The sequence below is a fragment of the Microcebus murinus genome, chromosome 1, assembly GCF_040939455.1.
Source record: "Microcebus murinus isolate Inina chromosome 1, M.murinus_Inina_mat1.0, whole genome shotgun sequence".
NCBI classification, from domain to species: domain Eukaryota; kingdom Metazoa; phylum Chordata; class Mammalia; order Primates; family Cheirogaleidae; genus Microcebus; species Microcebus murinus.
The window spans coordinates 46,128,842-46,153,280 of NC_134104.1; the positions used below are offsets into that span (position 1 = coordinate 46,128,842).

At 35.0% G+C, this 24,439-nt stretch overlaps 2 protein-coding genes across 4 annotated transcripts in view; one reads left to right on the plus strand and one right to left on the minus strand.

Annotated features, from left to right (window-relative positions):
• TFG (trafficking from ER to golgi regulator) overlaps window positions 1-14,799 on the plus strand; it is a 36,933-nt gene extending 22,134 nt beyond the window's left edge. For 2 of the 3 annotated variants that reach the window (XM_012779718.3, XM_012779716.2), the window contains exons 6-8: window positions 895-1,035; window positions 10,417-10,515; window positions 13,986-14,799. In XM_012779718.3, coding sequence (XP_012635172.1) covers window positions 895-1,035; window positions 10,417-10,515; window positions 13,986-14,368 — 623 coding nt within the window. In that variant the 3' untranslated portion in view covers window positions 14,369-14,799. The remainder of the gene's footprint in view (window positions 1-894; window positions 1,036-10,416; window positions 10,516-13,985) is intronic. The other variant, XM_012779720.2, reaches the window with a different exon arrangement.
• Window positions 14,800-15,050: 251 nt separating this feature from the next.
• Window positions 15,051-24,439, minus strand: part of ABI3BP (ABI family member 3 binding protein) — a 222,646-nt gene continuing 213,257 nt past the window's right edge. The window contains exons 62-66 of the mRNA XM_012779687.2: window positions 20,184-20,263; window positions 19,375-19,404; window positions 18,412-18,573; window positions 17,223-17,345; window positions 15,051-16,290 (exon numbers count right to left, since the gene is read on the minus strand). Of these exons, the coding sequence (XP_012635141.2) occupies window positions 16,175-16,290; window positions 17,223-17,345; window positions 18,412-18,573; window positions 19,375-19,404; window positions 20,184-20,263 (511 nt within the window). The 3' untranslated portion in view covers window positions 15,051-16,174. The remainder of the gene's footprint in view (window positions 16,291-17,222; window positions 17,346-18,411; window positions 18,574-19,374; window positions 19,405-20,183; window positions 20,264-24,439) is intronic.

Here is a 24,439-nt window from a genome sequence, read left to right on the forward strand (position 1 = left end):
AGTTATCTTCAGAATATCTTTTTTGACTGTCACAGCTTTGGAACTGTAGTATATTTTCTCCATTCACTTCTATGTTCATTATTTTGGAAGAATTCGAGTGTTGCCATGTATAAGGTAGAATGCTAGGCCTTGTGAGTTGACAAAAAGAATCAAGAGTAGGGAGCCTGGCCAGAAGAGCTCACGATCTAAGAGGGAAGGATGAGAGCTGTTCAGAAATGAAAAGAAAGTGATATGGGTCGTAATAAAAGTAAACCAGGTAGAAGTTCACTAGTGGAAGAAAGTATTTCTGGGTCAAGAAGGCTTACTAGAAGTGTGGAATTACAAATGGGTTTTTAAAAATGTTATATTTAATTACATGGGACACAGTGGAGAGGAGGATAGAGGATAGTGATAAATGAAATAGAGATCAAAAAACTTTAGACATATTGTGGGAATAGGGAGTAGGTTAGTTTAGCTGAAAGGGGGGCATGTGAGAAGAATAATTGTGAGAAAGAATGTCTGGACCCTTGAATACCACACCAGGGGGGTTGCACTTAATTTATGGGCAATTTTATCCCCATTGAAGAATAAAGTGATACTTTTGGTGTACAAAATACATTGCATGGCAGGGGGAATACTGGTATTGCAGACATGAGTTGGTTTTTACAGAGGGAAGTTAGGACTTAGGAATATATTCCACACTTTATAGGGAAGGATTTCCAGTTGTAGCTTTGGATTCTTTAGAGACTGGACGAAGGAAAAAAGGAAGTACATACATTTAATGTAAAAGACTGCATTTGTGGTTATATACTATAGTACTTTTATTTTTAGTCTCTTTGAACCAGATTTCTTAATAGAGCTTGCTGGGGAAAAGCCTTGTATTGAGTACTAAACTAATTTTTCATGACCATCTAGGGCCACCCAGTGCTCCTGCAGAAGACCGTTCAGGAACGCCTGACAGCATTGCTTCCTCCTCATCAGCAGCTCATCCACCAGGAGTTCAGCCACAGCAACCACCATATACAGGAGCTCAGACACAAGCAGGTCAGATTGAAGGTAAAACAGAGTTAGAGAACATGTGGGGGAAGGTACACATGCAGCAATGTTTATTACTATTGTTGCCACTTGTAAACAACTCACATTTGCAGTCATGCCATGGATGCAGCTGTGAGAAATTTTGATTTACTAACATGAGTTGGTGTTAAAAAACAGAAACACTATAAAAATGTTAAATGAATATAGATACAGAGTGAAAGATCGGGAAGGATTCCTACCAGTTACTGGTCAGTGGTTGACCCTTGGGGAAGAGAGTGAAATTTGAAAGGGTGACTTCACACTTTATTTTGCATAATGCTTAGGTGCTATTTTATCTCCCTCTTCCTTTCCCTCGGCAACTGTGCATTATTTTTGTAATTTAAAAGATTTTTAAGATACAAGTAGAGCGTAACTTTAGTTAAGTATAGTTGTTTTTGAAAAGATAATGACTGTTTATATTTTTGTACAGTTTCTAGTATGAGTTTAATGGAAAACAATGTATTTTAAGTCATACATTTTTTCTCTAAATAATGAGTCTTTGGATGAGTAATTTAGTTTCACTGGGTTTTGATATCCTCACTGTAAAATGTGAAAGTTGGACTAAAGAATTGGTTTTAAAAGAATGTGTTTAGTCCTGAATGAAATATAACTTGAAAGCTCAGTTTTTAAAACAGATGAAGGGATCATTGCTGTGGTTGAAGGGGACTAAGGGTCCGCAAGCTTAGGACAGCAGACACTGAAGTGTCTCATTGAAATCTGAATCTCTGCAGAACATGGCTAAGTATTTACTGATCTCTAGAGTAAAACTGGTATTTCTGTGAATTTCCTATGCATGTTAGGACTTTAAAACCACACGTTCTGTTTTAAAACAAACACCAGGTGGTGCTCTAACCTTGTGTAAAAGGGTCAAGTGGTGGTATGATATTTTTACAGCATCAAAAGCAAGTGATTGAGGTTTTCAATTTTAAAAAAAATCATAGCCTGAAGTATGTAAATGTATATGTAAAGGAAGTATAGTGACCACTTTTGGAATAGAATCCTATCATCATGTGGTGATACTTTCAGAATTGTTCCGTGAATGCATATTAGGCATTTAGGGACTAGCAGGTGACAATTTGCTGATGAATGAGTGGTTTGGGAAGAATTTCTTACTACATAAGCCTTTTAACCAACTTTGGTTAATAGTCTTCCTCTGCACCAAAATACATCTGCCAAAACTGGAACAAACTAGAACTAAAGCATATGTGGCCTGAAACAGAGGGGCAAAAGCAGAGTTTGGGTATGATGAGAGTGTAGTGCCTGCGTCAGGTGAACTAAAACTTTTTTTTAAACCCATTTTTAAAATACGTATTGTAAAATGGCAGTTGGAAGGCTAATTGTACCAAATAATGTTTGCTGTTCACTTGTAAAGGAATGAGATTTAAAACTTCACTAGCAATATTTAAAATTATTTTATGAGGGGTTTGTTTTAATTGAAAATATTCAAATAGGTAAAATTTTTAAAATATGAAAGGATTTACAGTGAAAAATTCTCTCACTGTGTTCCCCAGCAACCAAGTTCCCTTTTCCATAGACATCAGATCCACATCATTTGATATGTATTAATTCCTTTGGAGTTGCATTGATTGTACTTGTATGCCTTGCTTCAACTGTTACTTTTGGCTTACATTAAAACATATAGTATAAAATTGTGCAATTAATATGTGACATTATTTGAAAGAAACTGATCTAATTCTAGATCAGTGCTGTCCAAAAGGATTACAATGGAAGCCACATATAATTTAAAATTTTGTTAGCTACATTAAAAAGTTTTTAAAAAGGTAAAATTAATTTTAATACATTTTATTTAGCCAAGTATGTTCAGTATATCAACATGTCATCACCATTAAAAAATTGATAACTTTTTTATGCTGTGTATTGGAATCTGGGATGTGACACTGATTTGAAATACTTCAGACAACATACAGCATATCATAATTCAAAATAGCTACATTTCAGGTGGTTAGTAGCAACATGGGGCTAGTGGCTATTAGATAGAACAGTTTAGATAAATATATCTATTATTTATAGATTCCCAAGATGTGAACTGTAGGCTACTTTAATGAATACTTCTGGAGAATGAGTCCCTGACATTGCCAGTTGTTAAGATCAACTGCTGGTTATAATTTGAGCAGAATTAGCAATGTAAAAATGTATAACTTATAATTTATTAACATAGCAATGTCTTATAATGTGTAATATTTCAAAATAAAATAAAATTAAGAATTCTGAGTTGTTACCTAAAATCCATAAAAGGGACCTTGGAAGTGTATATTTTTTCCCCAAGGTGTAAAATCTTAATATGGTACTCAGTTAAAAGGATCAATAAAATATTGAGCATTATTTAGAAAAACAAAATGGATAGTGTTACCCTCCTTGAGATAAAGCCACTGCCTGTTACTGGAAACTATGTATGGTTGAGTAGTTGCCAAAAACATAAATAAGTGGTGAAGAGATGAGCACTAAAAATCTTTAGAGATCAGGAGGTATTGCTGTTAAACTAAAAAGGTAAAAAGGATATATTTAATAACTAAAATCTGTAAAAACATATGCCAGTATAATGAAAAGCTGAGTAGACTTTGAAAATAGCTTTTTATTATGTAAATTTTGAAACATACATATAAAATAATCAACTCTTCATGTACCCATCATGTGGCTTGAACACTTATCAATATTTTGGCATTAATTATTTTTTAATCTATTCCCCCTTGAATTTGTTGGAGTATTTTAAATCAAATTCTGAGCATGTTATTTTACTCAGCTGTTTCACTATCCATGTCTGACTGATAACTTTTTGACATAACCACCATGCCATTATCGCACCTAACAAACTTAACAATGATTCTTAATGTCAACACATACTATTTTATATTTGAATTTCCCTAATTGTTTCAAGATCACTTTATTATAATTGACTTGTTCAGATCAGAAGCCTAACAATGTTCATACTTTGTATTTGATTAACATGTCTTAAGTCTTTTTTTCCAATAGCTGTCATCTCTTACATGTTTCCAAAGCCAAACTATGTATATTAGTCAACTAAAGCTATGTAACTATTACTCAGAAACCTAGATGAAACATTATCTCATACAATTTTAGAGAGTCTGGTATCTAAGAATGGATGATTTTGGCTCAGGGTCTTCTTATGAGGTTGCAGTTAAGATGATTGGTGGGGTTGTAGTCATCTGAAGCTTAATCAGAGCTGGAGGATTCAATTCCTCACTACATGGACCTCTCCATAGGGCTGCTTGGGTGACCTAATGATATAGCAGCTTCCACCAGAGTGAGCGATCAAGGTAGAAGATGGTCTTTCATGACCTGTCCTTAGAAATGTCGCTGTCATTCTGCACTATTATCTTGGTATACATGTTAGCCCTATTCTGTGTGGGAAGAACTACAGAAGGGAGCAGATACTCATGTGCTTATTGCTTGTTCTTTGGTCATTTTTGTACTGAGGAGTTAACAAATCTTTCTGGTTTCTAAGAGTATAAAAGGATACTGACCCATGTCACATGCTATACATGAGCAGAAGTCATTGGGGATTACCATGGAGGCCGGCTACCACTCTGTAATGAAGTACATTTCCAGAAATTTTACCATTCTTGTGCTTCATCCCATTCCATTTTTTCCCTTAGATAATTTCTATCACTGGTTCCTTTTGAAAACATACATAAAATATAGCTTATGTATATATAGTCATGCATTATATAATGACATTTCTGTCAACAATGGACAGTATATACGACGTTGTCTCATACAATTATGTTAGAACTGAAGCATTCTTGTTGCTTAGTGATACTAGCTATCGTAACTTACCAGTAAGTTACAATGTGTGTTTGTAGTGATGCTGGTATAAACAAACTTGTGTTACCAGTTGCATAAAAGTATAGCACATTCGATTATGTACAGTTCATAATATTTGATAATGACTGTTACTGGTTTGTGTATTTACTATACCATATTTTATCATTATTTTAGAGTGTATGCCTTCCACTTATTAAAAAAAAGTTAACTGTAGAAACAGTCTTTCAGAACATATTCAATAATAAGGTGGAATTGTTGTTATAGGAGATGACAGCTCCACATATGTTACTGTCCCTGAAGACCTTCCAGTGGGACAGGATGTGGAGGTGGAAGACAGTAATACTGGTGGTCCTAACCCTGTGTAGGCCTAGGTTAATGTGTGTGTTTGTGTGTTAGTTTTTTAAAAAAAAGTTTAAGAAGTAAAAACAAAAATTAAAATTAAAATTTTTAAAATTAGAAAAAAGCTTATAGAATATGTATATAAAGAAAAGTACTGGGCCGGGTGCAGTGACTCACACCTGTAATCCTGGCACTCTGGGAGGACAAGGTGGGTGGATTGCTCGAGCTCAGGAGTTTGAGACCAGCCTGAGCAAGAGTGAGACCCTGTCTCTGCTAAAAGTAGAAAAATTAGCTGGCTGTGGTGGGACATGCTTGTAGTCCCCAGCTCCTCAGGAGGCTGAGGCAGAAGGATCACTTGAGCCCAGGAGTTTGAGGTGAGGTTGCTGTGAGCTATGATGACACCACTGTGCTCTCTCTGGGGCAACAGAGTGAGACTCTATTCCAAAAAAAAAGAAAGAAAAATTTTTTTGTGAAGCTATATAGTATGTTTATGTTTTAAGGTAAATGTTATAGATGAGTCATAAAGTTAAAAAATGAAGTTGATAAAGTAAAAATGTTACCTTTTTTGCTAAGGTTAACTTATTGAAGAAATGAGATTTTAAAAATAAATTTAGTATGCTCTAAGTGCACAGTGTTTATAAAGTCTACAGTAGTGTACAGTAATGTCCTAGGCCTTCACATGTACTCATCACTCAGTCATTTCCTCACTCAGAGCATCTGCTAGTCCTTCAAGCTTCATAGTAAGTGCCCTATATAGGTGTACCGTTTTTTATCTTTTTTCCGTATGTTTACTGTACCTTTTCTATGTTTAGATAGTTAGCATTGTGTTACAGTTATCTACAGTATTCAGTACAGTAATATGCTGTACAGGTTATAGCCTAGGTGCAATATTTGCACAATGGCACATTTCTCAGAACATATCCCCATCATTAAGCAGTGCATGACTATCTTTTTGTATTACTCAAAACATCACTATATACAATGTTTGTGCTTTGCTTTCTTCACTTAATATATCTTATAGGTCTCATCTTTCAAGTATGTAAAGATGTTCATCCTTTTTGTAACAGTTAAACATAGATTGCTTATATCAGAATACTGTGACAGGTCCCATTTGGACTTGAATGAAGTGGGTTTAAAATAAGCACAGTAGGTCGTCACTTAATGTTGATAGTGGGTGATGAATATTTGTTGCGGGTTTTGGTTCTTTTTTTTGGGTAAACAAATATTCATCACCCACTACTGCCAACTCCCATGCTTGGCACTGGAGGTTAACTGGGAGCACAGAATGCTTACTGTTAGATAGGAAGTAAAAATCTAATGAGATAAATTACTTACTAATTTAAAAAGGAAAACATTACTATACAATGGAGAAATTAAAAACATATTAATATTAACCACATGATCAAAATTAACATCACTAGAAATGGGCAAATATATATCAGTCTCCAGATGTGATATTGAAGACACGTACATACATGACTAATATCATATTACAGTCCAAAGTGGATACACAAAAGCTAACCATGAGGAAACATCAGAGAAACCAAGCTGAGGGACATTTTATAAATAACAAGCCTGTGTTTTATTGAAATATCAGTGTTATGAAAGAGAAAGAAAGGCTGAAATTAAATATTAATTCATACTAGAGAGTAAAGAGACAAAATGACTCAATGCAATAAATGATCTTGGACTGGATCCTTTTTTTAAAGAAATTCTATAAATCACATTAAAACAATTTATGAAATTGAAATGTACATTGTGGATTAAAATAATTGTGTCAGTGAGAAATTTCTGATAATTGAACTGCAGATAGGTAACAAATATTCTTGTACTTAAGAGAAATATACTGAAATATTTTGAGGTATGGAGCATGAAGTATGCAAACTATCTTATCGTTCAGAAAATATGTATAAACACAGAAATAGAGAATGATAAAGCAAATATAGTAAAATGGTATTTGAGAGGTGTTTTTTTTTTTACTATTTTTGCAATTTTTCTGTTTGAAATTATTTCAAAAGAAAAAGCAAAAAATAAAAAGTTAAAAAAGTAAATAAAAAAATGTTGATAGGTTCTTGGAAACTGACTTTAAGTGAAACAATGTATAAGGAAACCAGTTTTACCATTTGATAAAAATGAATTAAATTCCTACAGCATATTTCTGGTCACAAGACTTCTAAAGACCCTGAACAAATGAGAGCTATAGATACATTTTTAAGAAAGATTAAAAACACAGATAATTATTTTACCCAGTTATTCCAGTTTAGGGTCACAGGTGGCTGGAGCCTGTCCCAGCTGCTCATGAAAGATGGGCACCAGCCCTGGACAGGATGCTGTTTCATTACAAGGCTCGTTCTCTCTCTTTCTCACTCTCACTCATTCACACTGGTACCATTTAGATATGCCAGGTAACCTAACATGAATGTCTTTGAGATGTGGGAAGAAACTGGAGTACTGGGAGAAAACCCACACAGACATGGGGAGATCACGCGAACTCCACACAGACACCAGCCTCCGCTGGGTAGATTTTTTTCCCCTTCATCAATGTTATAATGAAATGATGTTGAACAAAACTGTTATTTGAGGACCTGCTGTAAAAGGAATACTTTACAGAGGTAGTAATAAACCTCTGACATTTTTAACACTAGGAGTGGTATTTTCAAAACGGGTTTGTAGCAGTTTAGGAAGACATGTAAAAAAAGAAGAAAATATTGAGAAGACTTGTACCCTGTGAATTTTTATTGAAGATAACACTTATGCTCTTTGTCCATGAGTTCCTTAGTCATTAATGACAGTAGGTCTACTACGGAGCCTTGGTCTCAGCCTTTTTTAGTGATGCCAAAGTTTATATTATTTTGCACATAGGATAATATGTGCAAAGCTGCTTTGTAAACTAAAGCTTTGGAGGTTATGCCTGGGTTCCAGTGACGGTTCTTCTTAGCTGTTGATTGTTCTTTTCTTAGCTATTGACTGACCTCAGGTAAGTGGCTTAATCTTTTTGTATCTGTAATAGGGATTACTAATGAGGTTAAACTTTTTTTCATGTTTTTATTGCCTGTTCTGTGCTTTTTTGTACTATGGAGTTCATCATTCTGATTTCTAAAATTTAGAGTCCTTTATCATATGCTGTACATATGTCTTACCATTAATTATATTTCTGTACCTACTTTTTATTTTAGATTTTGGTCACTTCTATTCTAAAAGTTAGTTATGAAATACAGTCCAGGATTAAGGTGGTATTTAAATTTGGTTAACTTATGTGTTACCCTTTTATGCTATATATTAGTTGAAAGCATTTAAGAAACTTTTGTGAGTTTTTTTCTTTTTCTTTTTTGGTCACATTTTGGAAGAAGATTAATAGCTTTAAAATAGTTGAGCAGATTTTATTTTTATTATAAAAAACATAACTGCTTGCTAGGAAATAAGCTGGATATAAATACATACTTAGTGCTGCCCAAGACACCTTTAGGGCTGAGCAGCCAGTACAGTAGAGTGGGGTCCATATCTTGATTTGAGTCTGTGAGTGCTAGCTGCCTACTGCACCTCGATTTGAGTGGCTTTTGATAATGTATTTACTTTTTTTGGTACTTATCTCACTTTTTGCCATAAGTATCCAGTTTACCCATTGTCTTTTGATTAATAACAGGTAGTTTGAATATTTTTTAAAGAATAAGCCAACATTAATGTTTTAAATGCTTGCTAGATATTAAAATGCAAGTTTTGCTGGTGGGACTGCAAACTAGTTCAACCTCTGTGGAAAGCAATATGGAGATACCTGAAAGCAATACAAGTAGATCTACCATTTGATACAGCAGTTCCACCACTGGACATCTATCCAAAAGATCAAAAGTCACTTTATGAAAAAGACACCTGCACTCGAATGTTTATAGCAGCACAATTCACAATTGCAAAGCTATGGAAACAACCCAAGCACCCATCAATTCATGAATGGATTAATAAAATGTGTTATATGTATACCATGGAGTACTACTCAGCTTTAAGAAACAACAGTGATATGGCACCTCTTGTATACTCCTGGATAAAGCTGGAACCCATTCTACTAAGTGAAGTTTCTCAAGAATGGAAAAACCAGCACCACATGTACTCACCAGCAAATTGGTATTAATGGATCAACACCTAAGTGGACATATAGGAGTAACATTTATCGGGTGTTGGGAGGGGGGGAGGGGGGAGGAGGGGATGGATGTATACAACCACAACAAGTAAGATGTGCAACGTTTTGGGGATGGACATGCTTAAAGCTGTTACTCGAGGAGGGAGGGGGACATGGGCAATATAAGTAACCTTAACGCTTGTACCCCCATAATACGTTAAAATTAAAAAATAAATAAATAAAATGTCAAATTACATGTTTGGAAAAAAAATGCAAGTTTTATTGCTACTCTAGACATTAAATCTAGTTAAGTCTACCATTAAAACAACTGAGAAAAAGTAGAGATGATAAAGACTTAAACCAATAAACCCTTATTTGAAAAACCATGGGTATTAAGTGTCTAAAAGGTTTCTCCATAGGAACTGTGGTCTGCTGACCCCAAATAGGACAAATAGGACTCTTGTGTCCAAGAACACATCCCTAGTGTTAAACAGGTCTGCCATTATTAAAAAGTGCAATGAAGAATCATTTAGGCTTTGTCAGATTCCACAAGATTGATTCGGATATTGAGATGTAGAAAATCAAACTATTGACAAACTCCAAAGGCGTTTTTGAGTTCTGGAGCAAAAGATGTCATGTGGTTCCTTGCTACCAAAGGGTCCATTCATATGGTAACAGAGGTCTAAACTTTTAGAAAGCAAATACAGTGCTGCATTGGGAAAGATTTAGATGCTATTAATTAAAGGTAATTGTTCCTTTTCTCAGATTTTTGTTTATTGACGTTCAACTCACTTGATTTTTATTGAACATTAGTGGTACTTACCTGTTGGCAGTTGGGTTTGAAAGCATTTGTTTTTCTGAACTTCATGAAGTGGTAACTGCTAATGTTACATAATGTTTATTAGTAGTTAGTTCTCTGCAGTTAATCCACAGCAGAGCAATCGCACTCCTTAAATTGTTCATTCTTCTCTTCATAGACATTTAAAAGGGAACAAATTCTTGTACTGTTACTCAGTGTGTGCATGTGTTTGGATGGGGAGAGAATATAAATAAATAAAAATACTTGTCTCTGCCAAGTTAACCTGCCTCTTGTTCTTTTTTCTTTTTAGGTCAGATGTACCAACAGTACCAACAACAGGCTGGCTATGGTGCTCAGCAGCCACAGGCTCCACCTCAGCCACCTCAACAGTATGGTATTCAGTATTCAGGTGAGCAGGTGTTGACAGGGAGTTGGCTCATGGTTTTTGATCTGTTTCTATCAAACTTCAGGCCCTTCCTCTTCATTCCTTGATTTGTAAGACATCATAGGAGGTATTAAGTATTTATTGGGGAAACAATTGCTCTACTTATTTTTAAATATTTTACTTTATTTTATTAATCAACATTTTGATTTTCTAGTGGGCAAATAAAATTTATGATCATAGTAGATGATTCTACAGTAACTTGTAGTGTAAAAAAGTTTTTAATACAAAACTGTCTCTTAATAACATGGTCAACTTACCTCTTTTGGAACTGCAAAAAAATGCAAGATTTCCCCTTCTCCATTTATATGTAACACATAATTCCAGTATACTCTTAGTACACATTGAAATATTAACAGTTCTCTCATAAACGTAAGGGTGATCTTATTAAATAAGAACTAAATTAAGCTACTTAGGTTTTTAAGTCTTTTGAAAGTATGTAGAAACACCAAAACTTTCATAAAAATAGAATTGTATAAAATGTAATTCAGGCAACTTAAGAACATTAAGTTCAGTTGTAAATAAGCATTCTGGGTATTTTGTTTTTGTTTTACCATCAGTCCACTGAAGAATATATGTATTATATATATTTAAATATGCTAAATCTCTTTATCATATTTAAAGAGAGCTTTGGTTATAATTCTGATATTTTTTACATTTATGTGAGAGTTTGTGTTCAGCTCTTATAGCTGAAGATTTTTAATTATCAAAATTTTATCTGTACTTAAAAGTAATTTATGTAAGTTGAATCTTGTCTAAATTCTATTTTATGGAGTTTTATAGTATCAACTAGAGCACAGGGGTCAGCAAACTATAACCAGAGGACCAATCTGACCTGTTGCCTGTTTTGTGAATAAAGTTTTATTTAAATACTTACACACCCCATTCATTTTTCTATCATCTGTTGCTACCCTGGCACTATCATGGCAGAATGGAGTAGTTGTCACAGAGATTATGTGGCCCACAATGCATAAAATATTACTGTTTGGCCCTTTACAGGAAAACATTTGCTGACACCTAACCTAGACCATAAAGTTCTGTCATTAATTGAAGTTTGACATATTTTAACACATGCAGCAATTTTATTTAGATTATATTTGCTGTAGAGTGATTTAACCTGTAGCTGCTGGGTTTTAATTGTATAAAATAGATGGAATGAACTTATGCTTGGATTATGATATTAAGGGAAAGGTTACTTTTAGGGTGTAGTTCTTTTTAAAAAAGTGTTACAAATCATATGATTTGTAGAAATAGACTGTCAGAGCAGACTAGATCCAGCCATCATTTAACCTCAGGGGATTTTAGCCCTCGCGGTGCTTCAAAATCCCTGCGGTGCTTTTTGGTGCTTGGTTCCCACTCCTAGAGATTTTGTTTCATTTGATTAGGGGTATGGGACTCCGGCTTTGATATTTTAAAAGCATCACAGATCATTCTAATGTGCAGCCATGGGTAGGGACCACTGATCTTGTCCCACTTACTCATTTTATAAATAAGGCAACTTGGGTTCAAAGAGGTTGTGATTTGTCCAAGCACACACAGCCATTCATTGGGGGAGCTGGACCATAATCTAGTACTCATGGCTTTGCAGTTAAGTACTTCTCTATATCACTCTATGTTCTCCAACCTAGACCAAGGGTTGGCAGGCTTTTTCTATAAAAGGATAGATAGTAAATATTTTAGGGTTTGTAGACCATATGACTTTTTTCCTAGACTGCTTATTGAAAAAAACCACATAATTTCCATTTCATGCAATTTCTAGTGGTGCTCACCAAAAGTTATTTGTTTTGGTGGGTATGTGTGGAAAGGAGACGATACACATAATAGAAACATTGCCACATTATATGATCAAGAGACTACTGGGCTGCTGGTGAGGCATCTTCAGCTCTTACGGTTATTCTCTCTCCTGAGTAGTAATTACTTAAGGATATGTTTGCTTCCAGAGTCCTTTAAAAAAATTTAGATTTCACTTGCTAGGATGAAAAGGCAGCTGTTTTTCTTGTCTATTTTTGCTCAGTTTTAATTGAGTAGACATTTTGAGTATAAAAAAGTGGAATCAATCTGTTTCTCTAAAAACTTACAGTAAAAAGTTAAAAAGTTTTATATAGAGGATAGGAGAAATTTTATGACATTCAAGCTTTTTCATGAATTCAGTATCAGATGCTCTCACGAGTAAAATGCTTTAGATATTTTATTTATTTATAACCAAGCTTGCTCTTAATAATTATAGTCAGGGACTTCACTCTGAGTAAAATTTAGTTTTTGTTTTTTTTTCAAGTTAATATCTTTGTATTTCTGATCCTACTAGTCCTATTAACTTGAATTTGATTGAGAGATATGGAAATAGTCAACTAAATACTCTTCTTGGAGACTCTAAGTGGCGGTGGTGGTAATGGTGTTAACATTGGACCATCTTTGACACTGTTGGTTTGCCAGTTTCCCTCTGTGACCTTTTCCAGTTTTGTTCATGGACTGTGTCATAAAGGTTTCTTTCATGAGTAAATTTTGAACCCAGGTTCAAGGTGAGTTCAGAATATACTCAAATTCATTCAATCATTTTTTTTTTTGTTAAATGCAGGGTTGTACATATTTTAATAATTTTCTTATGTATCTGGTATTTAATGCTGACAGGATTCCAGTCAATGGAGAGGTTTCATTGCAAGTAGCTGCAGGTGTGTTTCATGGTAGAGATAAAAGTTTTCAGTGAAGCAGACTTTCTTTTAAAAAATTACATCCTAGTAAATAATATAGATGTTGATTTTGTGGGGCAATTTGGTGTGCTTTTTATGTGTCATGCTGTACTGCTAAGTCAAAATTTTAAGTTATAAAGGCAAAAATATCAGATACCAAATCTAAAAGAAATGAAAGGATTATGGAAATGGTACTCATATTCTTAAATGGTTTTGTTTTTATAAACTTTAAAACATCTCAGTACAATAAATGTACTTGTAGTAGTATTTCATTTTAAAATGTTCATTCTTTGCAATGTATTTTTATTTGGTACTATTGTTAAATAGGTCTCTCAAAACCTAGGTAATGACTATTTAGCTTTTGCATTTTTCATCTTCCTAGAAAGTACAATAATTCCTTCATTTGAGCATCTCCTGTTCTAGGAATTATGCTAGAGCAGCAATTTGCTCAGGGATTGTATAGTATTGAAGCAGTTGTAATGAAGATACACATCTATCTATATGTAGATAGATATAGTGGTGATATATTGGTTTCAGTTTAAGATTAGAGGGTTTAAAAAATTGTAGAAAATGCCTCTTGAATAACTATTCGGTTTCAAAGTAATATTATGTCATGGAATCTACTACTCTACTTGTTACATTAATATTTATTAAATTTCTCATCATATTTGGTCCATACCAGTAAGACTAATTCTCTGGAAAAGTTTCACCTGAAGAGAAATAAGATGTTATTTATTTTTGCCTTTTCAGCAAGCTATAGTCAGCAGAGTGGACCCCAACAACCTCAGCAGTTCCAGGGATATGGCCAGCAACCAACTTCCCAGGCACCGGCTCCTGCCTTTTCTGGTCAGCCTCAACAACTGCCTGCTCAGCCACCACAGCAGTACCAGGCGAGCAACTATCCTGCACAAACTTATACCACCCAGACTTCTCAGCCTACTAATTATACTGTGGCCCCTGCCTCTCAACCTGGAATGGCTCCAAGCCAACCTGGGGCCTATCAACCAAGACCAGGTTTTAGTTCACTTCCTGGAAGTACCATGACCCCTCCTCCAAGTGGGCCCAACCCTTATGCACGTAACCGTCCTCCTTTTGGTCAGGGGTATACCCAACCTGGACCTGGGTATCGATAAGGAGGCTCAGCTACACTGATCAGTGTAGCTGCTAGCTATTGCCCTCCCCAAAAGACTCCAATACTATTTTAATTTGTATTGAAGTTCAGAAATTTAAAAAGCAGAGCATTTTTTATGATATCATTGTTGCTGTTAATTGAAAGTATAATTTGATGGAACATAGACCAAAATGAAAGTTTTTTTTTCTTCCCTGCTTAAAAATGTAGCAGCTTCCTAGTTATTTTGGAACACTACTCTTACATGTGTGTAAAGTGATTGACTTTCTAGCTTCCTTTGTCCAGAGGATATTAAAATACTAGCTTGAAGTTTAGCCTTCTTCCTTGGCTTTTTACTATTAACATGATGTACTAAAATAGAGTCATTTGAGAAAACAACTAGATATTATGTATAAAATGTTAACATCGATAGGTTAATAAAGATGATTGAATCTATTAGTTGTCTTGAAATTTAGTCATTAACACGACATATTTTGGTCTTCAAATGAAGTATAGACATTTCCATTCAGAGAAACACAGAACCATTTTTGGAAGAAAGCATTTAATAATCACCGGTTTAAAACATACTTTAAGAAGAAAGGTTAACTTAGGAGTTTGGTAGATCCTGAATAACTTTGTGCTTTTCTTTCTTATAGAGATAAAAAGGTTACTTACCATTGAATCATTCAGAAATAAAATACTCAGTCTTAAAAAAAGAAAACTATCTCTCTTTATTGCAGAATTTGTACTTGTTTGAAAAATACAAAATGTAGCATTGATAAAATTGAAGCATGTTGAAAGGTAAGCACAGGAAAAGTCCTTTTAGGATGAGGGCAGCACACATTCCTATCTCCCTTCCCAACTGAAGGAAAACCACCTTTTTTAATGAAAGTGAGTCAGGTTTTCATTACAGATTGATTGAAACAGTTACAAAAACATCCTCTGATACATTCATTCATAGAGGTCTTATGTATAAATATATATAAGTAAATATCCTCTAAAATGTTAAGGATCTCATCATGCATTATCTTTTTGTGCTCAGACTTCACATTCAGTCTCTACATACAGCTTGATCAGAATCATAAAAACAATATGAAGATGATTGCTTAAAGGTATAGTTTGACAAAGCATATTCAGACATTATAACATAATTGCAGATAGAGAAATATCTTTTGAAACTGAATATAATAGATTCCCAACTCCATTTTTCTGATTCAATCTTTTAGATTTGCAGATATTTTAAGGAAATGAATATTAGCATGAATGTCTAACTATTTAAACTCCTCAGAAAAGCTACTCAGCTGTTGCTAAAAAAATTGAAGTTTAAATAAACATGAATATTAGGACCTTTTCCTCTAAGATATATATGCTGAAGATAATTTGATCCAATAAGTTAAACTAAGTTGAGATTTATGGAATTAACTCGCCCATAGGAAGAATACACATCAATAAAAGTAAATATTTTTTTAAAAGTATAAGTTTTTGATGTTAATTTTGTTATAAAAGTATCTCAAAACATCATTACAACAGTGTGATAAATAATATACAAATGATCTCTTAAAATACCATGAGTAGGGAGCCAGCTTCCCCAAAAATGTTATTCTGTTAATGTCAATATCTTGCTTTCTTAAAATGATTTTGTAAAACCTGATAAATACTCTCAGCAATCTTTTCTAATAATAAACATCTAATAGTGCTATTAATTAGAGTGTAGACTTTTATACACAGTAAACAAAATAGCTTTAAATGAATGTGACAAATACCATAGTGTTTCCAATGATCTTTTTGACATGGTGAAACAGAAGGTACTTTTAAGCACCAAGTGCAGCATCTACCATTTTCCAGGAATTGTAGTCCCACATTCATACCACTGAACATAATTGATTTGGGTGTGACCACCTATTTCTCCAAATTGGACAGGTTCCTGGCGAACGGCTCTGAAATAGCCTAAGAGAGAAAATAGTTTAGGTTTAAGAGCTGCTGTGTTATATTTTTGCCCTCAGTGCTCATAGACAGAAGGATATCATTGAATGGCTAGGTTACTCTGGGTGAAGGAAGGTAATTTAGAAAACTGATAGCAATATAGGCCTTGATGCATTTCATGAAGTAGTAATGGCTGGCTAAAATCATGCACACCCAAAAACTTGTTGACATTTGCCATAACAAGTTAGGATGAGATGGTTGGTAGTGTGAGAGCAGTTTCATCTGACCATTAATATGTTCACAGATCTTACTAAGTCATCTTTTAGTGTGGTTGGTTTTTTAAGTGCCAGCGAACAAATATGTGTTACTGAAAAATCCAATCAAATAGTTCAAAGTGTTTAAGAAACTGGTGATTCCTGAGTAATATGGACATGTTACCCTGTTCCACACTGCTTAGACAAGAATTTTCATTCTTTTTCAGTCCTCATTACACAGCTTGGTGCTGATGGATCCTGAAGAGGTTATTTCTCAGCAGAATTTTTCTATTTTAATTATCTTTATATCATTATTTATAAGGCAAATAATGCTGTTTTTTCCAGTTATGATAAAGTTTTTGTTAATTTTAAGGGAATACAAAACAGGTGTGCTCAATATGACAAAAACCATAAAGGTAATATATGAGTGATGTAAATTTGGAGAACACTGTTTGTATAGCTGCTTTTGCAAATTCAGATTTTCCTGAAGTAGAATTCATTTATATATGTCTGTGTAATTTCCCTTGGCTCTAAGTTTCTAATTTGAGAAACTTACATTGAAGTCTTAATTTTCTCCTAGCCAGCTAAGTAGAGCAGTAGTACTACAGAATTCTTTTTAAATTGATTGCTTTCCTCAGCTTGATTTCTTTCTGGGTTAATCTGTAAAATTCTGTTACTTATGAGGAGGATCAGAAAACATACCTTCTTTGGTGGGTAACTGGTCAGAACTGAGTTGCTGTCCTGTGCGTCCATCTAAGAATGAATCCACAAATTGGCAGTGATCTTCTCCATGGCCCCTCTGATCGCCTATGTTATAAAATTTTCCTGAAAAATAGAAATTAAAAGGATAAAAAGGATAGGACAGTGTTACTTTCTTATGCTATCTTTATTTAATATATGATAGTTCTGAAATAATCAGATTGTTTCAAATAATTATCTTGCCTATTCTTATACATTTTTTTCACTTATTCATTATCATCCTAGTTCAAGCCAGCAATGTTTCTGGACTGAATTATGATATAGTCTCCCAGCTGGTATCTCTGCTTTTACTCTTACCTCCCTATGTATAGTCTTCCTTTCCTTTTCTCAGATATTAGTGATGTTTTAAAAATGTATGTCAGATGATGGTACTTCCATTAATCTTTCCAGCAGTCTCCCATTACACTCAGAATGAAGTCCAGGGTCCTTACCTGCCTGTCTGTTCCTCCCCTTTACTGTCAGCCACACTAATGAAACCGGCCAGGTGTGCCTCGGGCCTTTGCACTTTCTCTTTGCGCCTAAATGCTTTATCCCTAAGACCTTTGTGCAGTTGGTTCTTTCTCATAATTTTTTTCTTAGTATAAGTGTTACCTTTTCAGAGGGGGCTTCCCTAACCTTTCTAACTAAAGGAGCTTCCCTGTTCAGCCATACTCTCTCACTGATTTAAAAAGTTTCTTCAAAGTACCTGTATTATATATGTTTGTTAAAAATTACTACTGCATGAATGAATATAGAAAGTTATAACCTATTGAGTATGGAGCAAGATAGCCCTTCGGACATCTTAAAGATGACATAGTCCTTTTATGATTATTTTTATATACACTCCTTTTATTATCAGTAGGCTTTTTATCCTTGGATGATTGTAACAAAATTGAGCTTGAACATGCTTAGTAACTACTGTACTTAATTCAAATTTGCCATGGTGGCACTGTTTCCAATTGCATTTTTATTATTTACCTTCTAATAGCATGTCTTAAATCCTTGCTTTCTAGGATAAGTATTTCAATAACATCTTGCTCAGAGGCAAACCTGTATTTATATCACCCCTTAGTGCCTGGAACTCTCCACAGGAAAGGAGAATGCTGCAAAACAGTCAAAGGCTCAAAACAGGGCTGGTAGGTAGCCTGCTTACCTGTGAGGGAGTCACTCAAATATATTTTGTATCTGAGAGAGTTGCACAGCTGCACTCCTACAAATTTTTTATACCACGTCCTTTTGACATATTGTTTGCCCTTACATTCTGAGTAAGAGTCTGAGTTGAAGGGTCTTTCAGTCCAAATGGCATCTCTTCCTGCTGCAAAAGGAAAACACATGGTTTGAATTTAGTACCTGGTTCTTGGATACTGAAGAGGTGTCCTAAAAGCTTTAAAAAGGCAATTTTGCATAGTTTATTGTCAACTTGCTGATACGGGGCCTTTTCCAGTGCTAAATATTGGAGCCAAAAATATTGCAAAGGTTTAAACAAGTAAACTCCCAAATAAGTTTCTGTCAATAGTGAGATAAATCACAGTGCAGTAGGTTTAGGTGTTGAGTAGCCTCTGCAGTGCTAGATGTAGATAGTGTTCTTTAGGAGCAAATTGAGGTTTCCTTTGCAGCATATTACGAAATGTAAGCATCTGCTTTAATGTGACTTGGAACAAAAAGTAGAAATGAGGTTGTTATATCTTGACTTATTAAACAGAAAATTTGAGCTGACCTAGTACACAAGTAAAAAAAAGCAAGTTTCAAAATGTCTATTTTCAGAACATCAGAGGCTCTCAGTGTTATTCAGTGTGTTAGGTAAACATTCACACCTGATTGATATTCTAAAAAGACTCAATGGAAAAAAGTGAAATCATGGTTCAAATTTGCCATGCCTGTTGAGTTGAATCTATTTTTTATTATTTCTGCATATTATGGGGATACAAATGTTTAGGTTACGTATGTTGCCCTTGCCCTCACCCCCATCAGAGCTTCAAGTGTGTCCATATTCCATATGGTGTGCATTGCACTCATGCATGTATATACCCATCCCTTCCCCCCTCCCATCTGCCTGATGCCCGATGAATGTTACAGAGAAGCATGTAGTTGTGTTCCTGTTGAGACAGGTACTCACCATAAACTGGCTCGCTCACTCTTGGGTCCGCTGAGGAGAAATAACAAACACAAAAGTCAGACATCATTAGGTGATGTCCCAACATTCCAATAGCATGATGAAGATGGGTGCTTATGATTGTTAAGAAACCTTATTTGCAAAATGGTACACTTTTCCTGAAGTCTGAAAGGTTTTTTGGAGATTTTTTTTGATTGAATAATCTCCTGCCAGGTAGGTATTCAGCTGTATCTGTTAGATATGGTTTGAGTAGTCAGGAGCCTTTGTTGGTATTCCAGCCTTTAATTTCAAAAGCTTCTTTTAGTGTCATACAAAAACTATGCATGGCAAAATCACTAATATGTCATGAACAATGGTTTACATAAAAATTATGCGAATAATGCTGTATGTACAGATGTATCTTGTTAAATGGCACTTCAAAGGTCTAATTAGAAAATTTTACAGCTGCTTATCATAAAAGAACTATCACATGAGTTCCCTTTCTGGATATACTCACTGATATATTGATTCTAGCTATACAGGGGAGCATTCATTCACTAGATTTTTGAAAGAGTATAGATTATGTTTTTTTCGTGTTAGCTGACAGGTGTAACTTTTTTGACATCCAGGTAAGTGAGGAAAAGTAAGTAGTGCTTCCTCAAGGGTACCTTCATCATGTTTTTTCCATGAATTTAATTTTTATTTTTAGAAATTCAAGAAACTCTTTGAGTACACACAGTGTTTAGCGGGATTTCAAAAAAGCTCCTTGTGTAAAACATTGCTCCATTGTGGCCCTTTACATCTTTGTTGGGAATTACTGTTGATGTGATTACCTGATTCAGTGCTAAATGCCACTGTGTTGCTGACCGGGCCTTCACCCAGCGGGTTTTTGGGTTTCACCTGAAATTCATAGCTGTGTAGGAGGAAATAAAAAAAAATTGTAATACATTCTTGAGGGGTAGGAAGCAACATTTTCCTTGTTATACTGACATCCCTCCCGATTTTATTTTGAAGTCATGATGACAGTGAATGATAACATATGTTCTATTAATAGAAGGTTGAGGAAAGAAAAATGTTTTCTTTCTAAAAAACTTGTCTAACGTTTTATGTAAGCATTAAATTGACAAAAAAGATGATTGTCTTTCAGAAGCTCCGTATTAGTACAAATAACTGGGCTCTTTGTGAATGGACATAAAAGGTATGTGGTGGACCCAGGCTAATTCAAATAAGGAGTCTCAGTTTCCTTCAGATGTCTGATCTACTTCCTGGGGCCAATAAATTGGAAAGATTCCTTTTTATTCCTTATTATCCCAACCCTGAGTATAACTTTGGACTTAGGAAATATTGCCTAAAGAGCCTGAACACAAATACTGAAACTTTTCTCTCTCCCTCCATAAACCAGATTCACATTGGCTAGTCCCTTAACTCTTTATTAAAAAAGAAAATCCAGATCCCTTGAAATTATAAGTATTTTTTATTCTATCCTTAAGAATTATTTATGAAATTGTTGTATAGTATTTGATAAATTTTATTCATAAAACATGTAAGCAGAGCCAACCCTTTTAAGACATCAAACAGTAAAGCAAGTTGCTGTTTGCCTGAAATTAAGATTTCCTTTTAGCAGCAGGCTTAACGGTGAAAGTTGAATTTAAAACCAACCTGAGTTGTCGCGGATAGTATTATGGGTCCCAGATTTGTACAAGGCTTTTGGAAGATAATTTCCATCTTTGAGAAGTTTGTAATTAAGAATGCAGAACACACAAAAGATATTTTACAAACAAATGAAAAGCAAAAGGACAGTTACCAGTTTGCAGAGATGGTACCAAGTGAGCGAGAAAAAAAACAAACTTTATAGAGCTCAGAGTCAGTTTCTTGATCACTAAGGCATTGCATTAAAGCACTGCTAGAATCTAGTATAAGGAGGGTTCTAGTGTTAAAACCAGGCAACCACTTTTTGAGTGCTTACTATGGATCAGATACATTAGTCGTTCTACATTTATAAAGTGATACAACACACATACACCAATGACTTAAGTATCATTCTAACTTTCATATGAGAACAATGAAGCTCATAACCCTTGTACTATGTGTTTCCAAACTTCAAAACTTTGTGCAAATGTACACAAATTTGTGCACATTTGTGTAATGTACCCTTCCTCGTAGGATTTTAAATGAGAGTGTGCAAATGAAAGCATGTTTTAAACAGAACTGATAACAAGTGCTATAATCATTTGCCATTAGAGATTGTCAATATAAAAATACCTGTGTCATTTAAATTAATCACACAAACATGGTGTTTATACATGGAATATTTTCCAGAGACAAAATTCGTGCTAAGAGGCCTAATGGCCTCAAAACAAAGCAAAACCACCAACAATAACAAAACAAAGCCCCCACAAAACTATGGTGAACTGAAAATGGAAAAAAGGAATCAGCAGCATCTGGTCTTTGATTCAAGTGGGCAATGCCTTCCACATTTCATATTCATTCCAGGCCATTGCCAAAAGCCCTGTGGTTTGGCCAAGTTTGATAGCTGGAATCATCTCCATGTCTTTTTATTTCACAGTTATTTACACTTAAGCTCCATTTTTAACATGGCCACAAGCATTCATAAGCTACTTTTTCTGGTTTTTGCCAACATTTTATAATATTTGACAAGTTTTGAAGAAATCATTTTATGCTACATTTAATGAACATAGGAACTAAAAGAGACACTTTTTTTTATTAAACCCTACATGAACAAAACATGTTTGTGGTAAAATTTTTCCCCTAGACGTACAATTTGTCACAAGATGGATGACACCGTAGGTCTAAGAGTAATGTCTCAAGAGAAAATATTGATTGTACATAGGGAATAAGCATAGGATGCTCTCTAAAAATTTCTGAAACAGTTCTTTGAAATAAAAAATGTAAGTAAAACTTCAAATAGAAGTTTTGGAAGTTAAAGTTGAGAACATTTTACAAGTAACTAGAACAAAGTCAAAGAAATGAAAAATGAGAGAAACTAAAATTGGAGGATTAATCATTCCAAAGAGGATAGTACCTAAGCTAGTAGGAATTCTAGAAGACAGAGCAGGGGGAAAGGAGGATAGAAAATTATACCAGAAATTGAGAAATTTCCCAGAACTGAAAGACATGAGTTACCAGAGGCCTACTCTGTGCCCAGCAAAATGAAAAAAGAAGAAAAGGACTAAGTATATGAATTGAACTTTTGGCAAGAAGAAAATAGGTCTCATTCAAAGGATCTAGAATCTGATGATACTTAACAGTGACACTGAAAGTTAGAAAACAATGGTACAATGGCTTCAAACATCTTCATCTTACCCAAAATCTATGTCCAGTTAAACAACTATATCAAAAGACACTTTAAAACATGTAAGGACTCGAAAATACTGTGTTCCATAACTTTTTCTCAAGATGTATTAACAAATGCCACAAAGTGAGGGAATAAAGAAAGACGACGACATGAGATGCAGGAATTAGCAGATTCAACAGAGAGGCAAAAGACTATGGTAAGAAATTCCAAAAGCGGAATTGTTGCCATGAAAAAATTCAGAGAACAAAAAGATGACTGGAAGCTGGGCGGGGTGGCTCATGCCTGTGATCCTAGCACTCTGGGAGGCCGAGGAGGGCATATCACTCAAGGTCAGGAGTTTGAAACCAGCCTGAGCAAGATCGAGACCCCGTCTCTACTATAAATAGAAAGAAATTAATTGGCCAACTAATATATATAGAAAAAATTAGCCGGGTATGGTGGTGCATGCCTGTAGTCCCAGCTACTTGGGAGGCTGAGGCAGGAGGATTGCTTGAGCCCAGGAGTTTGAGGTTGCTATGAGCTAGGCTGACGCCATGGCACTCACTCTAGCCTGGGCAACAAAACGAGACTCTGTCTCAAAAAAAAAAAAAAAAAAAAAAGAAAATTAAATTTAAAACGCCATTTATAAGACCTATTACATCAAAACTATATCTAAATGAGTAAAGTCCAGGAGACAACTGCAGCCAAAAACAAGGTAAGTAACACTTCTTACAGCATGTTGTACCTGGTTCTACCAGGGATAGATGTGGATCCCAACAAAAGCAATCTTTCCCACACATCCCTACCAGGGGGCAGCATGATCTAGTGGTTAAGAACTTGGGTTCTAGAACCAGAAAGATGCCTTGACAACTAATGTGTGATTTTAAGGTAAGTTACTTAACCTCTCTGAGCCTCAATTTCCTCAGGTATAAAAATGAGAATAACGACATTATTTGTGAGGATACTACTATTAATGACAGCAATTATAACCTCACAAGGATATAAAAGTGCCTGTGGGGTTTTCACAAGGATTAAAGGAGATAACATGTAAAAGCAAGGTGCCTGACACACAAGGATTATAAATATTCACTAGTATATCTCTAGACAATTTTTTAAAAGAGGATTTTCTCTTATTGTGGAATTTCACAAAAACTGCTATAGAACTCTCACGGCAGAACTCTTTCACATCCACATACTTGCTTTTTTGGCTGTGAAGGTTATAACCAGGGCATATCCAATGGGTTATTGGGAGGATTGAAACTTTAATAAGTAAACCTTTCTACCTGTCATCTTAGTTCCAGAGGCTAAGAAAAAAAAATTATGTAAGATTTTATTGAAGAGTTTAGGAAGCTCTAAAGCATTATCCCAGAGAAGTGGCATACTAAATTCAAGGGTTGGCCAGGCACAGTGGCTCATATCTATAATCCTAGCACTTTGGGAGGCCTAGGTGGGAAGATAGATAGCTTAAAGCCAGGCATTGAAGATCAGCTTGGGCATGATAGTGAGACCCTGTCACTCAAAAAAAATTAAAAATTAGCCAGGCATGGTGGCACAAACCTGTCGTCTCAGCCACTCAGGAGGCTGAGATAAGAGGATTGTTTGAGTCAGAGAATGGGATCCTCCAATCTACCTGCAGGATCTAGCCTGGGACTGATTTTTTCCACAGGGAAAGAGGTGGTAATACCTTCAAGGTTAACCTTTATGTCTGGTTAGAGCTGACACCTCTGTCATTCCCTCCTGCTTTTGTTCTTCTCTGTAACTCCCCCCCCCCCCGTTTCTGCCCACAATATAGAG